General features: G+C 44.7%; 1 protein-coding gene across 4 annotated transcripts in view; it reads left to right on the forward strand.

The window, feature by feature from the left end:
* npffl (neuropeptide FF-amide peptide precursor like) overlaps positions 1–17,615 on the forward strand; it is a 66,895-nt gene extending 49,280 nt beyond the window's left edge. For 3 of the 4 annotated variants that reach the window (XM_051672404.1, XM_051672405.1, XM_051672402.1), the window contains exons 2-3: positions 15,307–15,428; positions 17,156–17,615. In XM_051672404.1, the coding sequence (XP_051528364.1) occupies positions 15,322–15,428; positions 17,156–17,276 (228 nt within the window). In that variant the 5' untranslated portion in view covers positions 15,307–15,321 and the 3' untranslated portion in view covers positions 17,277–17,615. Of the gene's footprint in view, positions 1–5,041; positions 5,161–15,306; positions 15,429–17,155 lie in introns of those variants that run through there. The other variant, XM_051672403.1, reaches the window with a different exon arrangement.
* The last annotated feature ends 591 nt before the right edge of the window (positions 17,616–18,206 follow it).

Raw genomic sequence — 18,206 nt, forward strand, 5'->3', positions numbered from 1 at the left:
GACATGGAGATTCCAGTGGTCTGGTCGTGGGTGCCAGATGGTGCCCCGTCCCTGAGAAAGAAGGTCCTTCCTCCTAGGAAGTCGCGAGGAGTGTGAGGTCCGAGAACCACGTCTGGGTGGGCCAGTAGGGTGCTACCAGGATGACCAGCTCCTCATCCTCTCTGACCTTGTACAGAGTCTGTGCAAGCAGGCTCACTGGGGGAAACGCATATTTGCATAGGCCAGAAGGCCAGCTGTGTGCCAGTGCGTCTCTGCCAAGGGGTGCCTCGGACAGGGCGTACCAGAGCGGGCAGTGGGAGGATTCTTGGGAGGCGAACAGGTCTACCTGTGCCTGTCTGAATCGACTCCAAATCAGCTGGACCACCTGAGGGTGGTGTCTCCACTCTCCCCTGAGGTTAACCTGCCGTGACAGCGCATCCGCTGCAGTGTTGAGGTCGCCCGGGATGTGAGTGGCTCGCAGCAACTTGAAGTGCTGCCGACTCCAGAGGAGGAGACGGCAGGTGAGTTGTGACATACAACAAGAGCACAGACCGCCTTGGCGGTTGACATATGCTACCATTGCTGTGTTGTCTGTCTGAACTAACACATGCTTACCCTGGATCAAAGGCCGGAACCTCCGCAGAGCGAGCAGAATTGCCAGCAACTCGAGGCATTTGATGTGCCAATGCAGCTGGGCCCATCCTTAAGCCGTCGGATGCGTGCCCGTTGCAAACAGCATCCCAGCCTGTTTTGGAGGCGTCTGTCGTGACCACAATGCACCTGGAGACCTGCTGTAGGGGAACACCTGCCCATAGAAATTAGAGGTCGGTCCAAGGGCTGAAGAGACAGTGACAGACCGGCGTGATGACCACGCGATGTGTCCCGCGGTGCCATGCCCATCTCGGGACTCGAGTCTGAAGCCAGTGCTGAAGCGGTCTCATATGCATCAACCCGAGCGGGGTGGCCACCGCGGAGGATGCCATATGCCCCAGGAGCCTCTGAAAGAGTTTCAGTGGAACCGCTGTTTTCTGTTTGAATGCCTTCAAACAGGCCAGCACCAACTGTGCTTGCTCATTCATGAGGCGTGCTGTCAAAGAGACCGAGTCCAACCCCAAACCGAGAAAAGAGATGCTCTGAACCGGGAGGAGCTTGCTCTTTTCCCAGTTGACCCGAAGCCCTAATCGGCTGAGGTGCGAGAGCACCAAGTCCTTGTGTGCACACAACATTTCCCGAGAGTGAGCTAGGATTAGCCAATCATCGAGATAGTTGAGAATGCGAATGCCCACTTCCCTTAACGGGGAAATAGCTGCCTCTGCGACCTTCGTGAAGATGCGAGGGGACAAGGACAGGCCGAAGGGGAGGACCTTGTACTGATACGCCTGACCCTCGAATGCAAACCACAGGAAGGGTCTGCATGGAGGTAGAATCGAGACATGAAAGTACGCGTCCTTCAGGTCTACCGCCGCAAACCAATCTCGATGCCTGACGCTCGCCAGAATGCGTTTTTGTGTCAGCATCTTGAACGGGAGTCTGTGTAAAGCACGGTTCAGTACTCGCAGGTCCAAGATTGGACGCAACCCACCGCCTTTTTTCAGTACGATGAAGTAGGTGCTGTAAAACCCCTTCTTCATCTCGGCCAGAGGAACAAGTTCTATTGCACCCTTCCGTTGGAGGGTAGCGATCTCCGCGCGCAAGGTAGCAGCGTTTTTGTCCTTCACCAAGGTGAAGTGGATACTGCTGAACCTGGGCGGACACCTGACGAACCGAATCGTGTAGCCGAGTCAGGTGGTCCGGACCAGCCATCGCAATGGATTGGAAAGCGCAAGCCACACATCCAAGTTCCATGCAAGGGGGACCAGAGGGACAATGTGGGGCCTTGCGGCGGGGTGGAGCTCGAGGTGCCACAGCATGTTGTGGCTGTACCGAGTCTAGGGACATCAAAGCACTTACCTGGCTCCTTGTGACCACCCCCGGAACAGCCTGGGACAGGGGAGGAAGAGGCCTGTACTCGCAACCTGTGGAGACTGTCACATCGGGGGCAGATATGTGCCACAGCTTGGCGCGCAGGGACGGGGAGACCGCCGCTGGAGCGCCAATCCTGCAAGGGAAAACAGGTGGACGGTGGTCGTGATGACAACTGTGCACACTGGGTATGTGACCCAGGGAATGAGGAAACCGCTCTTTTGCAGAACTGTTGGGTACCGCAGCCACTTGGGCATGCGGCAAAATCAAATAAAAAGGCAACAAAAGATTCTCCACCCAGCCCTCCACCGGGGGATGGAGTGGTCTTACTACCAGCTCCAATGCAGTGGCTTTCGTCGACCCTGGGTTGCCCATCTCAGGGGCGCTTTGATGACCTTCGTGTGTTCTTGGCGGCCGGCCGTGAGACGGGTGGCATCCGCTTCCTGCGGTGGGCTCCACGCCGGGGCCGGGCCGAAGGGGCGGGCTGTGGTGGAGCCGGTACAGTCACCGCAGGGGGACACCCTTGGGGTGCGGGATCTTGAGCCGCGCCGGGGCAGGATATGCCGGATAGCCTCCGTCTGCTGCTTCACCGTCGAGAACTGCTGGGCAAAGTCCTCGATGGTGTCACCGAATAGGCCAGCCTGGGAGATGGGGGCAGCAAGGAACCGTGTCTTGTTGGACTCACCCATCTCGATCAGGTTGAGCCAAAGGTGGCGCTCCTGGACCACTAATGTGGACATTATCTGCCCGAGCGACCGCGCTGTGACCTTCGTCACTCGTAGAGCGAGGTCGGTCACCGAGCACAGTTCCTGCATCAGATCTAGGGTGGAACTACCCTTGTGCAGTTCTTTTAGCACCTTGGCTTGGTGGACCTGCAGGAGAGCCATGGCATGCAGGGCAGAGGCGGCTTGTTCAGCAGCGCTGTAGGCTTTGGCCATCAGGGACGATGTGAACCTACAGTGATTGGACTGGAGCTCTAGGCGTCCGCACCAGATGGTGGTGCTCTGCGGGCATAAGTGCACTGCGAGCGCCTTATCCACCGGGGGAATCGCCGTATAGCCCCTGGCCACCACACCATCGAGGGTAGTGAGGGCGGGGGAACTGAGAAATCAGGACCAGGCAGTAAAATGTTCCTCCCACGATTTTGTCAGCTCCTCGTGCACTTCCAGAAAGAAAGGCACTGGAGTGGGGTGTGGCTGCTTTGAGCGGCGCCACAAGCCCAGGAACCAATCATTGAGCCGCAAGAGTTCAGGGGAGAGTGGAGGGTTCCACTCTAGCCCGACGCTCGCAGCCACCTGAAAAAGCATGTCCGTCATCTCTGCATCAGCCTGTGACTGGGCAATCGACCTCGGGGTCGATTGCCCAGTCACAGATTGATGGCCACAGTTTCAAGTTGGACGTTACTTCCTTGTGCCATGAGACTGCACCTGAGAGCAGTGATGAGCTGCGTCTATACCCGGCGAGACAGTTGCTGGAAGCAAATCCCGGAAGAATTTCAGAGGTATTTCTACTCCTGATGATGTCATGGTTGAGGGACATTCTGTTGTGTGCCTCATCCAATAGGAGTTGAGAGTTTGATCCTTTAGTGAGCAAGGCTTCATGGGATTTGTAGTCCGTTTTGGACTCCCTTTGTTTGATTTTGGCGCGGTTTTTATCAATAAGATTTATGACTTGGTATGTGGGGGCTGAGTTAGGTTTTACGACTATGTTAGGCCTGCCTTTGTCTTCTATCTGAATACATGAGGCCCAACACAGGAATAACACACAATCGGAAAGGCATCTTTAAAAAGACGCGTCTTTAAAAAGACGTTCCGTGTGTGCCGCTCTTTTAGAGAAATATACTCTTTCAGGAAAATATACTCTCTTTTTCTGCCGAAGCGCCCAGGGGCGTTCTCTGCAGTGCACCAGTGCAGAGGAGGGAGAAGCCGCTGAAATGCGCCATCAGATCCAGCAGAGGTGAATGAACATTCATGAGAATTCAGCTCAGTGAGCATGACCGTTCGGCTCCGAAGAGAAAATCTGAATGAGTGGTTGTATACCAGCTCCTTTTATACCCATATGTCCGGGGGGAGTGGCATACAAATACCACTTGCCAATTTTCATTGGCCTTTTATCAAAGACCAGAGATGTTTCGGGCTCCCAAGAGTGACCCCTAGTGTCACTACATCGACACAACGTCGAGTGAGTGACAGATAGGGAACTACAGTTTGCGAGGCAACCGCCTCATTTCAATAGTGTTATTTCCTCCACCATAACATTGCGGGATGCGCCGGTTCTCTGCTCAGAGATATTAAGTCTCCTTGCAAAGGATGTAATAGAGACGATATCGACGGACGATGCTTAGAGCAGTTTTTACAGCTGCTGTTTCCTAGTCCCAAAAAAGGGTGGCAGATTACGTCCCATTTTGGACTTGACACGCTTAAACCGGACACTCACGAAGGTTAAGATGGTGAGCAAAATCTTCAGAAGTCTTCATCAGACCTCATGTTCATTATTTACACATGCATTGCGGGGCTCATTGTCACAGTTTTCTTGGCTGCAGCTTGCACAATACAATGCGACAAAAAGTAATAGTGTTTTATCATATTACACATGCTCATTGTAAAAAGTAGCTTGTTCATGGAAAAGCAACACTATTGTAAAAATAAGTGAACTACTCTCATGCTATTGTTTAATGTAATTGAGTTGAATCATAAATTTTATCATGTAATCATGAACGCTGACACTTAATGCGACTATGATTTTCATGATTTTACCTTTATAAAACAATTGTGGTGACAACTATAAGATTAAATACCATGTATACATTATATACAGTATAATACCAAACAGAAGATCAACTGACCAGTGAGATTCTACCATTTTCTTCTTTATGCCAATGGTAAATTCATGAGCTAAGCAAGCTGTAATTTTATGCTGCCATTCATTTTGCATTGTTATATCTCCTTCTTCACATCAACATGTAAAAAATAAAATAAAAATAATAATGTTAACATCGTTAATCATAATAACTCTCACTTTCTTCACACTATAGTGCAAAAAGTGTCCCTTTGCGCCACCTGGCAGTGATTTTGCTAACGAATCTCATGAGAATTCAATGTTACTGCGGTGGTATAGCGCAGCAATGAGGATCGTTTTGGTTGACTACCTACTGTACATGCCACAGCAAATGGGGCTGGGAGAGGAAGTTGGAGACGGTAAATGTTTGGATTTGGGGAGGTAGGTTTATAAAATTTTTGGACCACTTTGTTATTTCAATTGCTTTTCTTTTTCATTTTTATTTGAAGTGTAATTTGAATTTAGAAATATCTTTGGTTTAAATTTTTAGTGTGTCAAAAAATAAATTGAATTTTTAAAGCAAAATCGACAAGTGGAAGTGAAGTGTGTGCACAAATAATCATTGACCCCTCAATCCACGTCCTAAACTGGAAGGCAGACACACAAATAATATTTAAATAAAAAACGCTTATCATTAGATAAAGTACAGCCAAAAAGGGAACTTTTTTTCAATTACATCATCTATCGCGGGTTTCTAGAAAGCAAAACAAGCATATTCACCTTCTCTGGGGTTAAGCCTTTGCAGAATGGAGTTACTATATGACCAGCTGAAAACCTGTTCTGAGAGACTGCAACTGCTTGTCACAGACACACACAAGTTTCGGGCTGCAAGAGACATTAGGGAAAAGATTATGATGCCAGTTCCGCTTGGTGCAGGTTAATCAAATATATATATATATATATATTATTATTATTATTTTTTATTTATTTTTTTTGGTAAAAACATAAGTAATATATTTATATATTTATACTTGTGTCATGTAGGCAATGTTTACATAACGTGAGGGCAGGGGGGTTGGTGATGTAAAAATATTGCAAAAATATTTAATGCATATCGCCCAGCCCTAGTCACAACCATTCGTAGATTATAGAGTATAGAGTATAGAGTATAGAGTCTGTGCTCCCCCTCCACCACACTAAGAAATGCTGGTCTCAGAGTTTGCACTTACCAGAGAACCTGCTATTTAATTTGGACTGTTGAACTGTTAGATATGATATGAATGAACAAATATATATATACTGTATATATATATACATATATATATATATATACATATATATATATATATATATATATATATATATATATATATATATATATATATATATATATATATATATTGATAATGGGATCTCTCGTAATATAGTAAGAAAAGGTATTGTATAAATAAATCAATATATACAATTATTGGAAAACTTTATAAAAGTTTTAATCCAATTAAGTACATTATATTCTGTTTAATTAATCAGATTATTCACAATTAATCACATATACCAATATTTGCTGAGAAAGGCCCCTTAATAACAATAATTCAGTATATAATCATCATTTTCATAATCATCGAGCAAATAGCAGAATAACCTGACCTGTTTGCAGTGTAGGTGTAGACCTGCGAATGGCAATAAGGCATGTGAGGTTAGATGATATTGATACTGACAAAGAGGACAGGGACATAAATGATGGCTGACAGGAAACAACAGAGCCCTGTGTGGGACTATTTTGAGTTTAATTATGGAACTTGAAAAAGCCAATGCATTTTCAAGTCTAATTATACAATTTGTGGTGTTGAAATTTAAGGCAAAAATCACTTAAACCTGAAAGTGCATTCGCAAAGCAACTCACAAGTACAAATTATTCAAGGCTAAAGAAGAGTACCATCGATAATGGAATAGCCTGTGCTAGTTGCGCTCAATGTGGTAAACAGCAGACTCTGACCTCGTGTTTCCAAAGATCTGTGGCCTGTTGCACGTAGCTGGTTTCAGTTGCAAATCAGGTAAGTTTGAGTTTAGTTTGAGCAAACTCTGATATTTCGGTCTCAAGAAGGCGGATCAGTTTTTACCTTTGTTCATCGCCATAGCATCTTACGCTACACAGCAAATCTGCTCCGTAGCAGGTTTTATTCTGGGGTACAGATCGCAAACTGATGCTGAACCAATTTGCTGTGAGTAACGCAATAAAGTCCCTCTCCCTGCATCTCTTGCTCCAAATGAAAGCACACTTCACGGGGAAATGTATACATTTAATAAATTTAGATTTATATATGATGATTTAATATCTTAGACCTACATATTAAGATAAAATAACAAATAGTTTATTTGAGAGACGGGGGAACCTTGTATCCTATGAGTAGCACATTCAAAATGTATTATTGTGTTTCTTTGCATTTCTTTGCATATTGTTCCTGTATGCAGTAGTGCTTAAAACCTCGTAAGGTGATTCTCACACTTTAAATGCACATTTGTTGTGTGACGAGTTTTTCCACCTTAATAAATATACTGGTAAAATTATATTGTATACTATCACAAAATGTGACATAGCTTGCACTTTATTAAAACAGATTATGCTTTTAAATTTAAATTAATAAAAAGCCTGTATGTTCTTTTTGTGAAACTATATAAATTAAAATTACACATTATATTCAGTTATTTTTTCCAGCAGTCACCTCAAATTTCCATAGCAGCAGCTGTGATTATTCATGTTGTGCAAATGTTTACATTTCTTTATATTTTCATAATGTTCTCTTGATCTTTCAGCGGAATCACATAAATCACACTGAATTTCTCGCAAGAAGTAAATTGCGCCGATTCTCTCCAAGCTCCACGCATTGGCTGTTCATGTCAAACGTCACTCATTCATTTGCACTTGCTTCAGGGTAAAGCACAAACTTAGGATCAAACAATGAGTTGAGAGAGAACGTTTTATCGAGCGTCTTGAGATTGATGAACCCGATCTAAACCGGTTTGGTTCTATCTGGTTTTGTCAACATGAAACTTACTCTGAAACTCTGAGTTTATTTAACTAGCTTTGTGCAACAGGCCTCTGAGGTTTGGGTGACAAGTTCATGTGAATATAAGAAACAGGAAAACACACTTGTAAATTTGTTTGCTGTGACTGGTATGTCCACTAGACTGTGCGATTCAGCAGTGCTAAATTTACAATGTGCGATTCACGCTGCTCTTGACCCCAAGTTCATCACTCCAAGCACTGCACGGATAAATTCCAAAAAGCATCCTTTTTCAAATTGTATTTGCATCCTCAGAAGAAAATGGCAGTAGTTAAATTCTTACGGGATCTTCAAAATCTCTCGAAAATAATTTAAAGGAAGTTGTACACTGTTACATATGGGACTTTCCCCTAGTAGCTAGTAAGGTCAGCTAGTCTTGTGGTTCTTTTATATTGAAGTTTAATTTCTCTGTTCTTGTCTTGTCTTAGTTCATATCCCTTCCTGACTGGTTCCAGGTGTTTCTAGTTTGCTCATTAGTTCTGTGTATACAGTATATAGCCTTGTGTTGTCCCTGTCTTTGTCTTGTCTATAGAGTCCTTAGCCTTGTTTTTTTTTTATATATATATATATATATCTTGCTCTTGTTTATATTTTTTTCAAATAAAAGATCTGCAATTGGGTTCATTAACTACGACTCGACAGATCCCTCAACATTATAGATGTCACGGTTCCGGCATGTGTGCCGGCTTTAACTGTTGTTTGTATTTATATCCCTCCTGTCTCACAGGGGGAGCTGGCACATGTGATCAGCGTTTCCATAGAGGGTCAGTTACCTGCCTACTTGTGGTGGCTCTCACCATTTGGTGCCCAGTACTTGTGGAGGAGGATTCCTCGGTATCTGCCCACGTCTCGGGTCATTCGTCTGTGCTTCGCTTCACACCACACCAGCTTCAGCTCTCTTCGGATTGCTCCAGACTACCACAACTCACACACTCATTTCATGAACGCACTTGTCTCAAACCAGAGCAGCTTGTTGGATCAGCCATCAGCAGCCGGCGCCTGGAGCGTCTGTCTGTGACTTCACATTCTTTGTTTAATAAATTCTATTGAACTGTCATATCTGCTTTTGGGTCCTTTATCTTCCCCTTCACTCCCCAACTGTGACAGAATATACTGGCCCACATGGACCCAGTGGAGGAGACAACTCTTTGCTCTGCCCTCTCCCAACAAGGAGCTCTGCTCGGACGACACACCGCCCACTTCTCCAGCAGCATCTCACGCCCCCTGGCAACTAGAGGCACGTGCCATTCCCCAACCGCCATTCTCAGGTGAGGGGTCGGTTAGAGCTTTCATCTCATGATGTTCACTGTTCTTCTCCTTGCAGCCTTCCACGTACTCTTCAGACACTATGAAGATCGCATGTATCATCACACTCCTCTCCGAGTGAGCAGGAGAATGGAGAATGGCAATGTGGGATAATCGGCATCCGTGCTGCTCTTCGTATGAAGCTTTCTCCTCTGAACTTCCCAGAAAGTTTGACCGGGCAGCTCAAGGTCAGGAAGCTGGAAGGATTTTATCAGGACTGTCCCAGGGTAATCGTTCAGTAGCCGATTATGCACCCTGGCCGCCTCCAGCGATTGTAATGGTTCCACTATATGGGATTTGTTCTTGCGAGGGCTTTCGGACACTTTCCAAGATGAGATTAATTCTCTGGACCTTCCCCCATGATTCGACAATTTGGTGGACCTAGCCATCTGGGTTGATCGCCGTTTGACTCAATGCCGTGAGCGTTGTCGACGCCGGTCTTCGCCCGCTTGTGCAGTAAACCTCACTCACAATTCATGCCTCCAAACAGAGTTTCTGAACCTTACCCTGAATGTGAACTCATGCAGGTGGGTAGGCTTCCGTTGTCCCATAAGGAAAGGCAGTGACAACTTCAAAAGGGTTTGTGCTTCGTCTGCGGCTGCTCGGGCCACCATGTTGCTTCCTGTAGGTTAAAAGACAATGCTCATCAGTAGTTAGGGGGTTACTGGTGAGCACGACACCCTTGGACAAAGCCCCTGTACGTTGCATGCTCCTCCCGGCTAGGCTGTTGGTTGGTACAAATTGTCATGTTATCTCTGCACTGGTGGATTCTGGCGCCGAACGGAATTTCATTGACTTGGCTTCCAAATGGCGGCTTCCCAGGATCCCATTGGATGAGCCCACCACCCCTCACTCCCATAACCCATTCCATTAAACCAGTCACTTTGATCTCAGGAAACCACACTGAACAGCTGTCCTTCTACTTCCCGCGCCGTGACCCTCCCTCCTCATTGCCCATACGACTGTGCGATTGAACTGCTACCTGGCACTTCTCCTCCTCGAGGATGGTTTTATTCACTTGGCTCCCGAGACGGAGGCCATGAACAGGTACAGTACTGATTCTTTGGCAGCTGGTCTCATCCACCCTTCCTCGTCGCCCATATGGGCGGGGTTCTTTGTGGAGAAGAAGGACGCTTGCTTAGACACTGCATAGATCATGGGGGGCTGAATAACATCCCGGTAAAGAATCGTTATCCTTTGCCGTTGATGTTCTCAGCCTTCGAGCTCTTGAAGGGGGCATCTGTCTTTACGAAGTTGGACTTAAGCAATGCTTATAACCTGCTTCATATCAGGAAGGGGAGTGAGTGGAAGACAGCGTTTATCATGCATAGGGGGCACTTTGAATATTTGGTTATGCCTTTCGGATTGGTCAACGCCCCACCGTCTTCCAGGGGATTGTGAATGATGTGCTTAGAGACGTGGTCAATCGTTTTGTCTTTGTTTACCTTGATGACATTCTGATCTTCTCCCAGAATATGCAGGACCATGTGTGGCACATCAGGCAGGTGCTTCAGTGGCTGTTTGAGAACCGGCTGTTTGTCAAGGCAGAGAAGTGCGCTTTTCACACACAGTCGGTTCCGTTATTGGGGTTCATTATTTCATCCGAGGGAATACGTATGGACCCGGCTAAGGTAAAAGCCATCTCCGAGTGGCCAACCCCAGATTCTCGCAAGGCACTGCAGAGTTTTCTGGGGTTTGCCAACTTTTATTGGAGGTTTATCAGTAACTAGTCAACTCGCTGCACCTCTGGCAGATCTCACCCCCACACAAACTGACTTTAGTTGGTCCCCGTGGGCTGAAGCTGTGTTTTCTAAACTCAAGAAGCGATTTTCCACCGCACCGATTTTAATTACCCCAACCCTGCTAGTCAGTTCGTTGTGGAGGTGGATGCATCCGAGGTCAGTGTTGGAACGGTCCTTTCGCAGCACTCTCCCTTGGATGGAAGGATGCATCCGTGTGTGTTCTTTTTGCATTGGTTGACCCCCACGGAGCGGAATTACGACATCGGTAACCAGGAATTATTGGCTGTCTAGTTGGCTCTGGGCAAGTGGCATCATTGGTTAATGGGTTCAGGGATATCTTTCATAGTTTGGACTGATCACAAGAACCTAGAATACATCCGTAGTGCAAAACGTAGGCAGGCTCGCTGGGCCTTATTTTTCACTAGTTTTTATTTCACCCTCTCATATCATCCAGGCTTCAAAAACGTCAAGCCTGACTCTTTATCTCGGTGTTTCAAAATCGTGACCTCCACTGCTCCAGCAGATACCATTCTCCCTGCTCCTCGAGAGGTGGGCATGATATCCTGGGAGGTGAAGGCTAAATTCCGCACAGCGCTACGACATACCACATCTCTCGCCGCCTGCCCAGCGGGAAAACTGTTTGTTCTGCGATCAGTTCGAATGCATGTCCTTCTGTGGGGCCATTCATCTAATGTCGTCTGCCATACAGGAGCTACTCGTACTCAAACGCTCATTAGATAGTGTTTCTGGTGGCCATCGCTTGTACTGGACGTCCACCTATTCGTTGCTGCTAGCCCTATTTGTGCAACCAATAAGACTTCCTGGAACCCCCCAGCCAGACTCCAACCGCTGTCGGTGCTACTAGACCCTGGTCGCACATCGCCATGGATTTTGTAACTGGTCTCCCTCCTCCCATGGCAACACAGTCATTTTGACTGTAGTGGACCGATTCTCGAAGACGGCTCACTTCATTCCCCTCCCCAAATTCCCTTCAGTGAGGGAGACAGTGGTAGTGGTCATTAATCACATCTTCCGTATTTACGGCCTCCTGGTCAACATGGTTTCTGACAGAGGTCCCCAGTTTGTGTTTCGTTTTTGGGCAGAGTTCTGTCAACAGCTGGGGTGACAGTTAGTTTGTCTTCTGGGTTCCATCTCCAGACAAATAGGCAGGTGGAATGAGTGAACCAAGAACTGGAGAAGACCCTGCAGTGTGTGGCCTCCCATAACACATCTTCTTAGATCGAGAATTTGGTTTGGGTCGAGTATGCTCATAACTCGTTGTCTTCGGCATCTACAGGGTTGTCAACCTTCCAGTGTAGCCTCAGCTACCAGCCCCCTCTGTTCCCCCCTCAAGAGCACAATGCTCAGGTTCTGTCCATCCATGCATTTTTGCAGAGGTGCCGACACACCTGGAAAGCTGCCAGAGAAGGCTTATTATGGACTGGTGCTCTAAGTCCCCAGTTTATGTGTGCGGGCAGAAGGTTTGGTTGTCCTCTCAGGACATCCCACTCCATCTTCCCTCATGTAAGCTGGGCCCCAAGTTCATCGGACCATTTCCCATAGCCAAGGTCATTAGTCCGGTGGCGGTCCGCCCCAAATGACGAACTCACCTTCGTCGCGTTCACCTGGTGTTTCACGTTTTCAAAATTAAGCCTGTTTTACATTCTAATTTGCACTCCCCCCGGTAAGTCACTTATAGTCCATTAAATATCTACTTGGGACCATCCAAATAAAGTGTTGCCGATCTTTGTCTGGTAAAAAGCTGTTTTACCAACCAGCCAAGCAATTCAATACAAAATCACTGTTAATCTTTCATGATCAATGATAGTGCCATCCAGGTCAGCCAGGGAAATGGGGATAATGTGTGGTAAAAGACTGTTTGGTCGAGCAGATATGTGCTCTACAGCATCAGCATATAGTCTGGTTGAGGGCTATCCACCGTATTCAGTCAGGAGACTGATTGACGTTAGGCAGAGTGTACCAGTATTTGGTGGACTGCGAGGGTTATGGACCTGAGGAGAAGTGCTGGGTCCCAGCTTGGGGCATTCTGGATTGTGCCTCATCGATCAGTTCCATCAACAATGAGGTAACTCTACTGGGGATGCCAGGAGGCATCCCTGGGGGAGTACCGTCACGTTCCGGCATGTGTGCCGGCTCTAACTGTTGTTTGCTTTTCTCTCCCTCCTGTCTCACAGGTGGAGCTGGCGTGCGTGATCAGCGTTTCCATGGGAACGCTGATCGATCTCGTGGAGACGCTGATCACAGTTATGAGTTACATGCCCGCTGCCCGCCTACCTGCTTTCCCTTAATTGCACTTCCTTCTTATTCCTCATGTTTCCTCTCCTTCTTTGCCAGTTTATTGCTCCCTGTCACTGCTGACGTGTTCGCTTTTGCTGTCATACCTAAAGTTCCTCTCATGTAGTTGGAGCGTGCTCGTGTATCTGTTGGTTGTCTGTCTATAGAGGGGCGGTAATCTGCGTGCTTGTGGTCGCTCTCACCATTTGGTGCCCAGTACACATCTCGGGTCATTCGTCTGGGCTTCGCTTCAACAGACTTTCTTCGGATTGCTCCAGACTACCACAATGCACACACTCATCTCACAAACACACTTGTCTCAAACCAGAGTGGCTTGTTTGATCAGCCGTCTGCAGCTGGCGCAGGGAGCGCCTTTCAGTGACTTAACATTCTTCATCTCTGAAGAAGTCATCTCTGCTTTTGGGTCCTTTATCTCACCCCTCAACCGTGACAATAGAATGCAAGCCAAATATTGAACCCAGCAAAACAAATTGGGAGACATTGCCAAGGATCCATGTCTGTAGTGGTATACAGCTTGAAATTTTGGAGGTTTGACCATGCTCGAAAGGCCACTTAGGACAATGAGCCCATTTACATGCACACCACCAATATGCTGATTACTCTCTAAAATCAGTTTATTTATAAAATCTGACAAGAAATCCACATTTACATTAAATTTGTGTCGACTGGGTTATTCATAAGCCGTTTATGACCTTTAGGCTGATAAAGGAATGCGGCTTATTGCGTTTACATGACTACACATGCTGTTGGCTTAAGCATAATCGGTAAACACGCTCAGTGTTCTGGTTTGGATTTAGCAATCTGTAAAGGAGTCAGTGCCACAGGATTGTGATTCCCTGTCACTGAGGGAGTTTATTATCAACAACTTAGAGGCCCCTCTGCTCCCTTCTCTGGTGGTCTTGGAGATTGCTGCAACGGAGGCCCCTCTGCTCCTTGTGCCGGTGGTCCCGGCCTCTGTGGTCCTGGTGATCCCAACCTCAGTGCTTCCAGTTTCAGTGCTCCCAGGTTTGGTGGTCCCAGAGGTTTCTGTTTCGGCCCCTTTGACCATGCTTTCTGAATCCCCGGCTGCTTTAACCCTGCCCCCTGAGTGTCCAGTGGCTCTGCCTCCTGAGTCCCCCATGCCACTTACTAACCTGTCAGTCCCGCCTGGCCTCGCTGGATCCCCCGTGGTCTCCTAGTTGTCCGCCAGATCCCCCTCTGGTCTCCTGGTCATCTGCCCGATCCCCTGTGGTCTCCGCCCGATCCCCTGTGGTCTCCGCCCTCTCCTTATCCCCCGTGGTCTCCAAAACACAAAACAAAAATTGAGCAAGCTGGGGAAAGCAAGTTTTGTGTTTGGGCATCAGGAGCCGCCCATTAAAGTGGGGGGCTCTTTCACATATGGGACTTTCCTCTAGTGGCCAGTAGAGGCCACTAGTCTTGTTGTTTTTTTATTTTGAAGTTTGTCTTAGTTCATATCCTTTCCTGACTGGTTCCAGGTGTTTCTAGTTTGTTTATTAGTTCTCTGTATATATTCTCTTTGACTTTGGAACACAACAAACAATGCAAGACATTCATTTGGTGAGTTCTTAGCCTTGTTTATTTTGTGTTTTACATCTTGCTCATTTATATGTTTTCAAATAAAAGTTCTGTACTTGGGTTCATTTACTACGGCATGCCAGATCCCTCATTAAAAAAAAAAAAATTGATTTACCAAGTAAGCATTGGCCAGACACAATGGTTTGTAAAATGTATGACTTCTGTCTGACCAAAACAATTAAAAGAGCACTTTTTCTTTTTAACTTCTATTTAAGGGTGCACTTAGTATTTTTTTCTTTGTCTTGCTGATCACTATGGTAGACTTCTTGTACTTACACTGACACCTAGTGGCATGGATGAGCATCATTTACACGCAATAGCTTTCACAGAAAATAGCTTTTAGTTGCCTATGCCATTTTAAAAAAAATTACTATTCACAGACAGCCATGATTAATTTAATCCATGAATTAAAATGTCCAATAACAGGGAAGTTACTGAGAGTATTTGAGCAGTATTCGATCAGTCATTTGATCCTAACATGGCAGCCCCTGAGTGCACCTTAAACTATATGTAACATTTATGGATCAAAGTAAAACATCAGTTTGTTAAGAAATGCTGATGAATATTTGATTCATGTGTAACAGGCAACTGAAGAGCAGATGGGTCATCTACTGGAGGATCGTCTTCTGGTAGAAGTGCTGCGATCTTTACTCCACAGCTCTCCAAGATATGAACGCAACCCTTCAGTGCTGCATCAACCTCAGCGGTGTGTATATTTAAAAGAACTCCAGCCAATGATACTGCAGTTTCATTAGCATGACATTTTAACCATCTTTTTAACCACCAACAAATCTTGTCAACTGTGATTTTTTATGAAGAGTTATTAGTGAGTAACACCTTACTGACCACTGCCTGCACCCCTGAAGTTAATTTTGGATGGACTTCAAAAGACTCATAATAATTAACCTTACAATCACCTTTGGCTTGCTCACTGGGAACATTAAGGAACGATTTTCTTTAAAGCTGTTTGCTGGGGGCTTTTAGACATTACAGTATGATTTTCTGTGAAGCTTTAAAAAGAACTATACAAATAAAAACTACTTATGTTTTTTCAAGATTTCTTGAAAATAGAGAGGGTGGATTTTGGAAGAACATTACACTATCAAGATATAGTGACTGTGATTTAGTGCCTTTTTGTGTTGGAATCACAAAATGCTGTGCACTCAAACCACACATTTCTGAAGGGAACATACACATGTAAAAGTGAGTGCAATTATGAGGATGCAGATGCAGATTGCTGTTCTATATGCATGTATCAATATCTTTTATGTGATTTTGGAAGCAATTTGCAGCTTCTGGGTTCACTGAAAACCACATACACCGGAGTGTTTGGGATCATTTGCAGAGGTTTGATTGTGCAGATAAGAAGTGTGGCTATTAGAGCATTGCAGTAGTCCAGTATAGAGATGACAAGGCCCTGGATTTGTGCAGCATGCTCAGGTATGTAGGGCCTGATGCTGATGCTGTAGAGCGCATATCTGCTTGACTAAACAGTCTTTGCCAAGTGGTTCTTAAAGTTTAGCTGGTCACCACACATTATCCCCATTTCCCTATATAGATCTCTGTTAATGACCTACTTACATTATTGTTGAGAACATCAGTTCACTAAAAGGTCATTAATAAAGATCTATATACAGGCTACTGCAAGTCTATTGAAAGTTTGTTGAAACACTGTTTACTAGCTATAGCAATTTAGTCGATAAGCTGTTATTTTGCTGCTGTTATACAGGCTATTGCTAGTCTACTGAATGTTCGTTGAAACATTGTCGAAACACTGTTTACTAGCTATAGCAAGCAGTTGATTAGTCACTTGTAGTCAGTTAAATATCTACTTGGGACCATCCAAATAAAGTGTTACCCAAAGATCTCAACCGGGCAAGCAGAGATACGAGTGGTAGAGCTAGAGATGTCATCAATGTAACAATGGTAAGAAAACCACGTATTGCAGGATAAGTCCTAATGATGTTGTGCAAATCAAGAAGGGGAGGGGGCTAAGCACTGAACCCTGATGTACGCAGTGGTTAGTTTATTTGACTTAGACACCTCTCCCCTCTGAGATTAGACCTGTAAAGTAGGATTCACACCAGTATAGTGCAGTTCCTGTGATGCCATGTGTCAAAAGGATAGAAAGGAGTATCTGGTGATTTAATGTGTCGAATGTGCCAGTGCAGCACTGTCTCCTGCTTTTAAATAACAAAAGTCCTATAAAAAAAATGAACTGGTGAGTCATGTAATCAGAGTAATATTTTACATTGATATGATAAATCTATATAAAATTAGTAATGTTTAAATATAGTGTGGAAGAAAGAGAAAATTGTGAGTGTATCTGTGATAGTATTTTGTGATTTGTGATTGTATTTTCTGCCATAAAGATAAAAACATATTCACTAGAATCCTTTGAGTCAATGCTGACATTACTCTTTTGCTTTCCAGGTTTGGCCGTGGTGCCTGGAGTGGCCTGTCAGCGGAAGAGAGGATACAGTCTCGGGACTGGGAGTCAGTTCCGGGCCAAATCTGGAGCATGGCTGTGCCACAAAGATTTGGCAAAAAATAGTACCAACCCACCGAGGTGTTTAGAATACAGGATAAAAAGAAGAGAGAATTATGAATTCATGAAACACCTCTATGAGCATTTCATGTAAATTGTCGCACTCACCCACTACAATTGGTTTGCTTTTTTTGCATTTAATCAACACTAACAGACATGTGCTAGTAATTATAGTACTTCAAAACAATACTGAAATTGATTTATCATTATTATATACAGTATTTAATAAGTTTTGCATGAGTGGGTGGAAATAGTTGTGAGAGCATGTTATGATTTTTCATCTATTGTACTTCACAACCATGCATGATGTTGTATTTTCTGTGAATGAATAAATAATCTGCTTGTCAAAAGACATTTCAAGTTGTTTTTCTTGACATTTTATAACTAATAAACAGTGATGACTGACCTTGCATGTATAATTGTAAAAATTTTTATATTGTTTTTTAACAGTATGGACAATGCATAAATATTGCATGATGCAACACATCACTTAGTGTGATGCACATTGTAACAGGGATGGGCACAAATATATGAAAATGTATTTAAAATAAAAATACCTCAGTTAAAATGTATCAAAATAAAATACCAAATACTGTGTGGAAAACAAATGTATCAAAATACAAATACAGTATTTTGTATTTTGAAAATACACAAAATACATGGAAAATTTTACATTCAATGAAGTATCACTATTAGGATGAAATCTATCTCCTATTCTGAATGCAAAGAACATTTTGGTGTACAACTGCTTAGAAACATTTGTTTTCATTTTATCTACCTCTTTCCTTACCCTGCCCAGTAGGAAATACAAAATAAAAATAAATATTTGTTTTCAAACACTTTGTTTTTTTCCATTACCCCCATTACTTCTCACTCAGTAACAATTACTCAACAGAAAATCAATTATTTATTTAAATACTGATGACATGGTGGTCT

Source organism: Myxocyprinus asiaticus, chromosome 35 (genome assembly GCF_019703515.2).
Source record: "Myxocyprinus asiaticus isolate MX2 ecotype Aquarium Trade chromosome 35, UBuf_Myxa_2, whole genome shotgun sequence".
NCBI lineage: Eukaryota > Metazoa > Chordata > Actinopteri > Cypriniformes > Catostomidae > Myxocyprinus > Myxocyprinus asiaticus.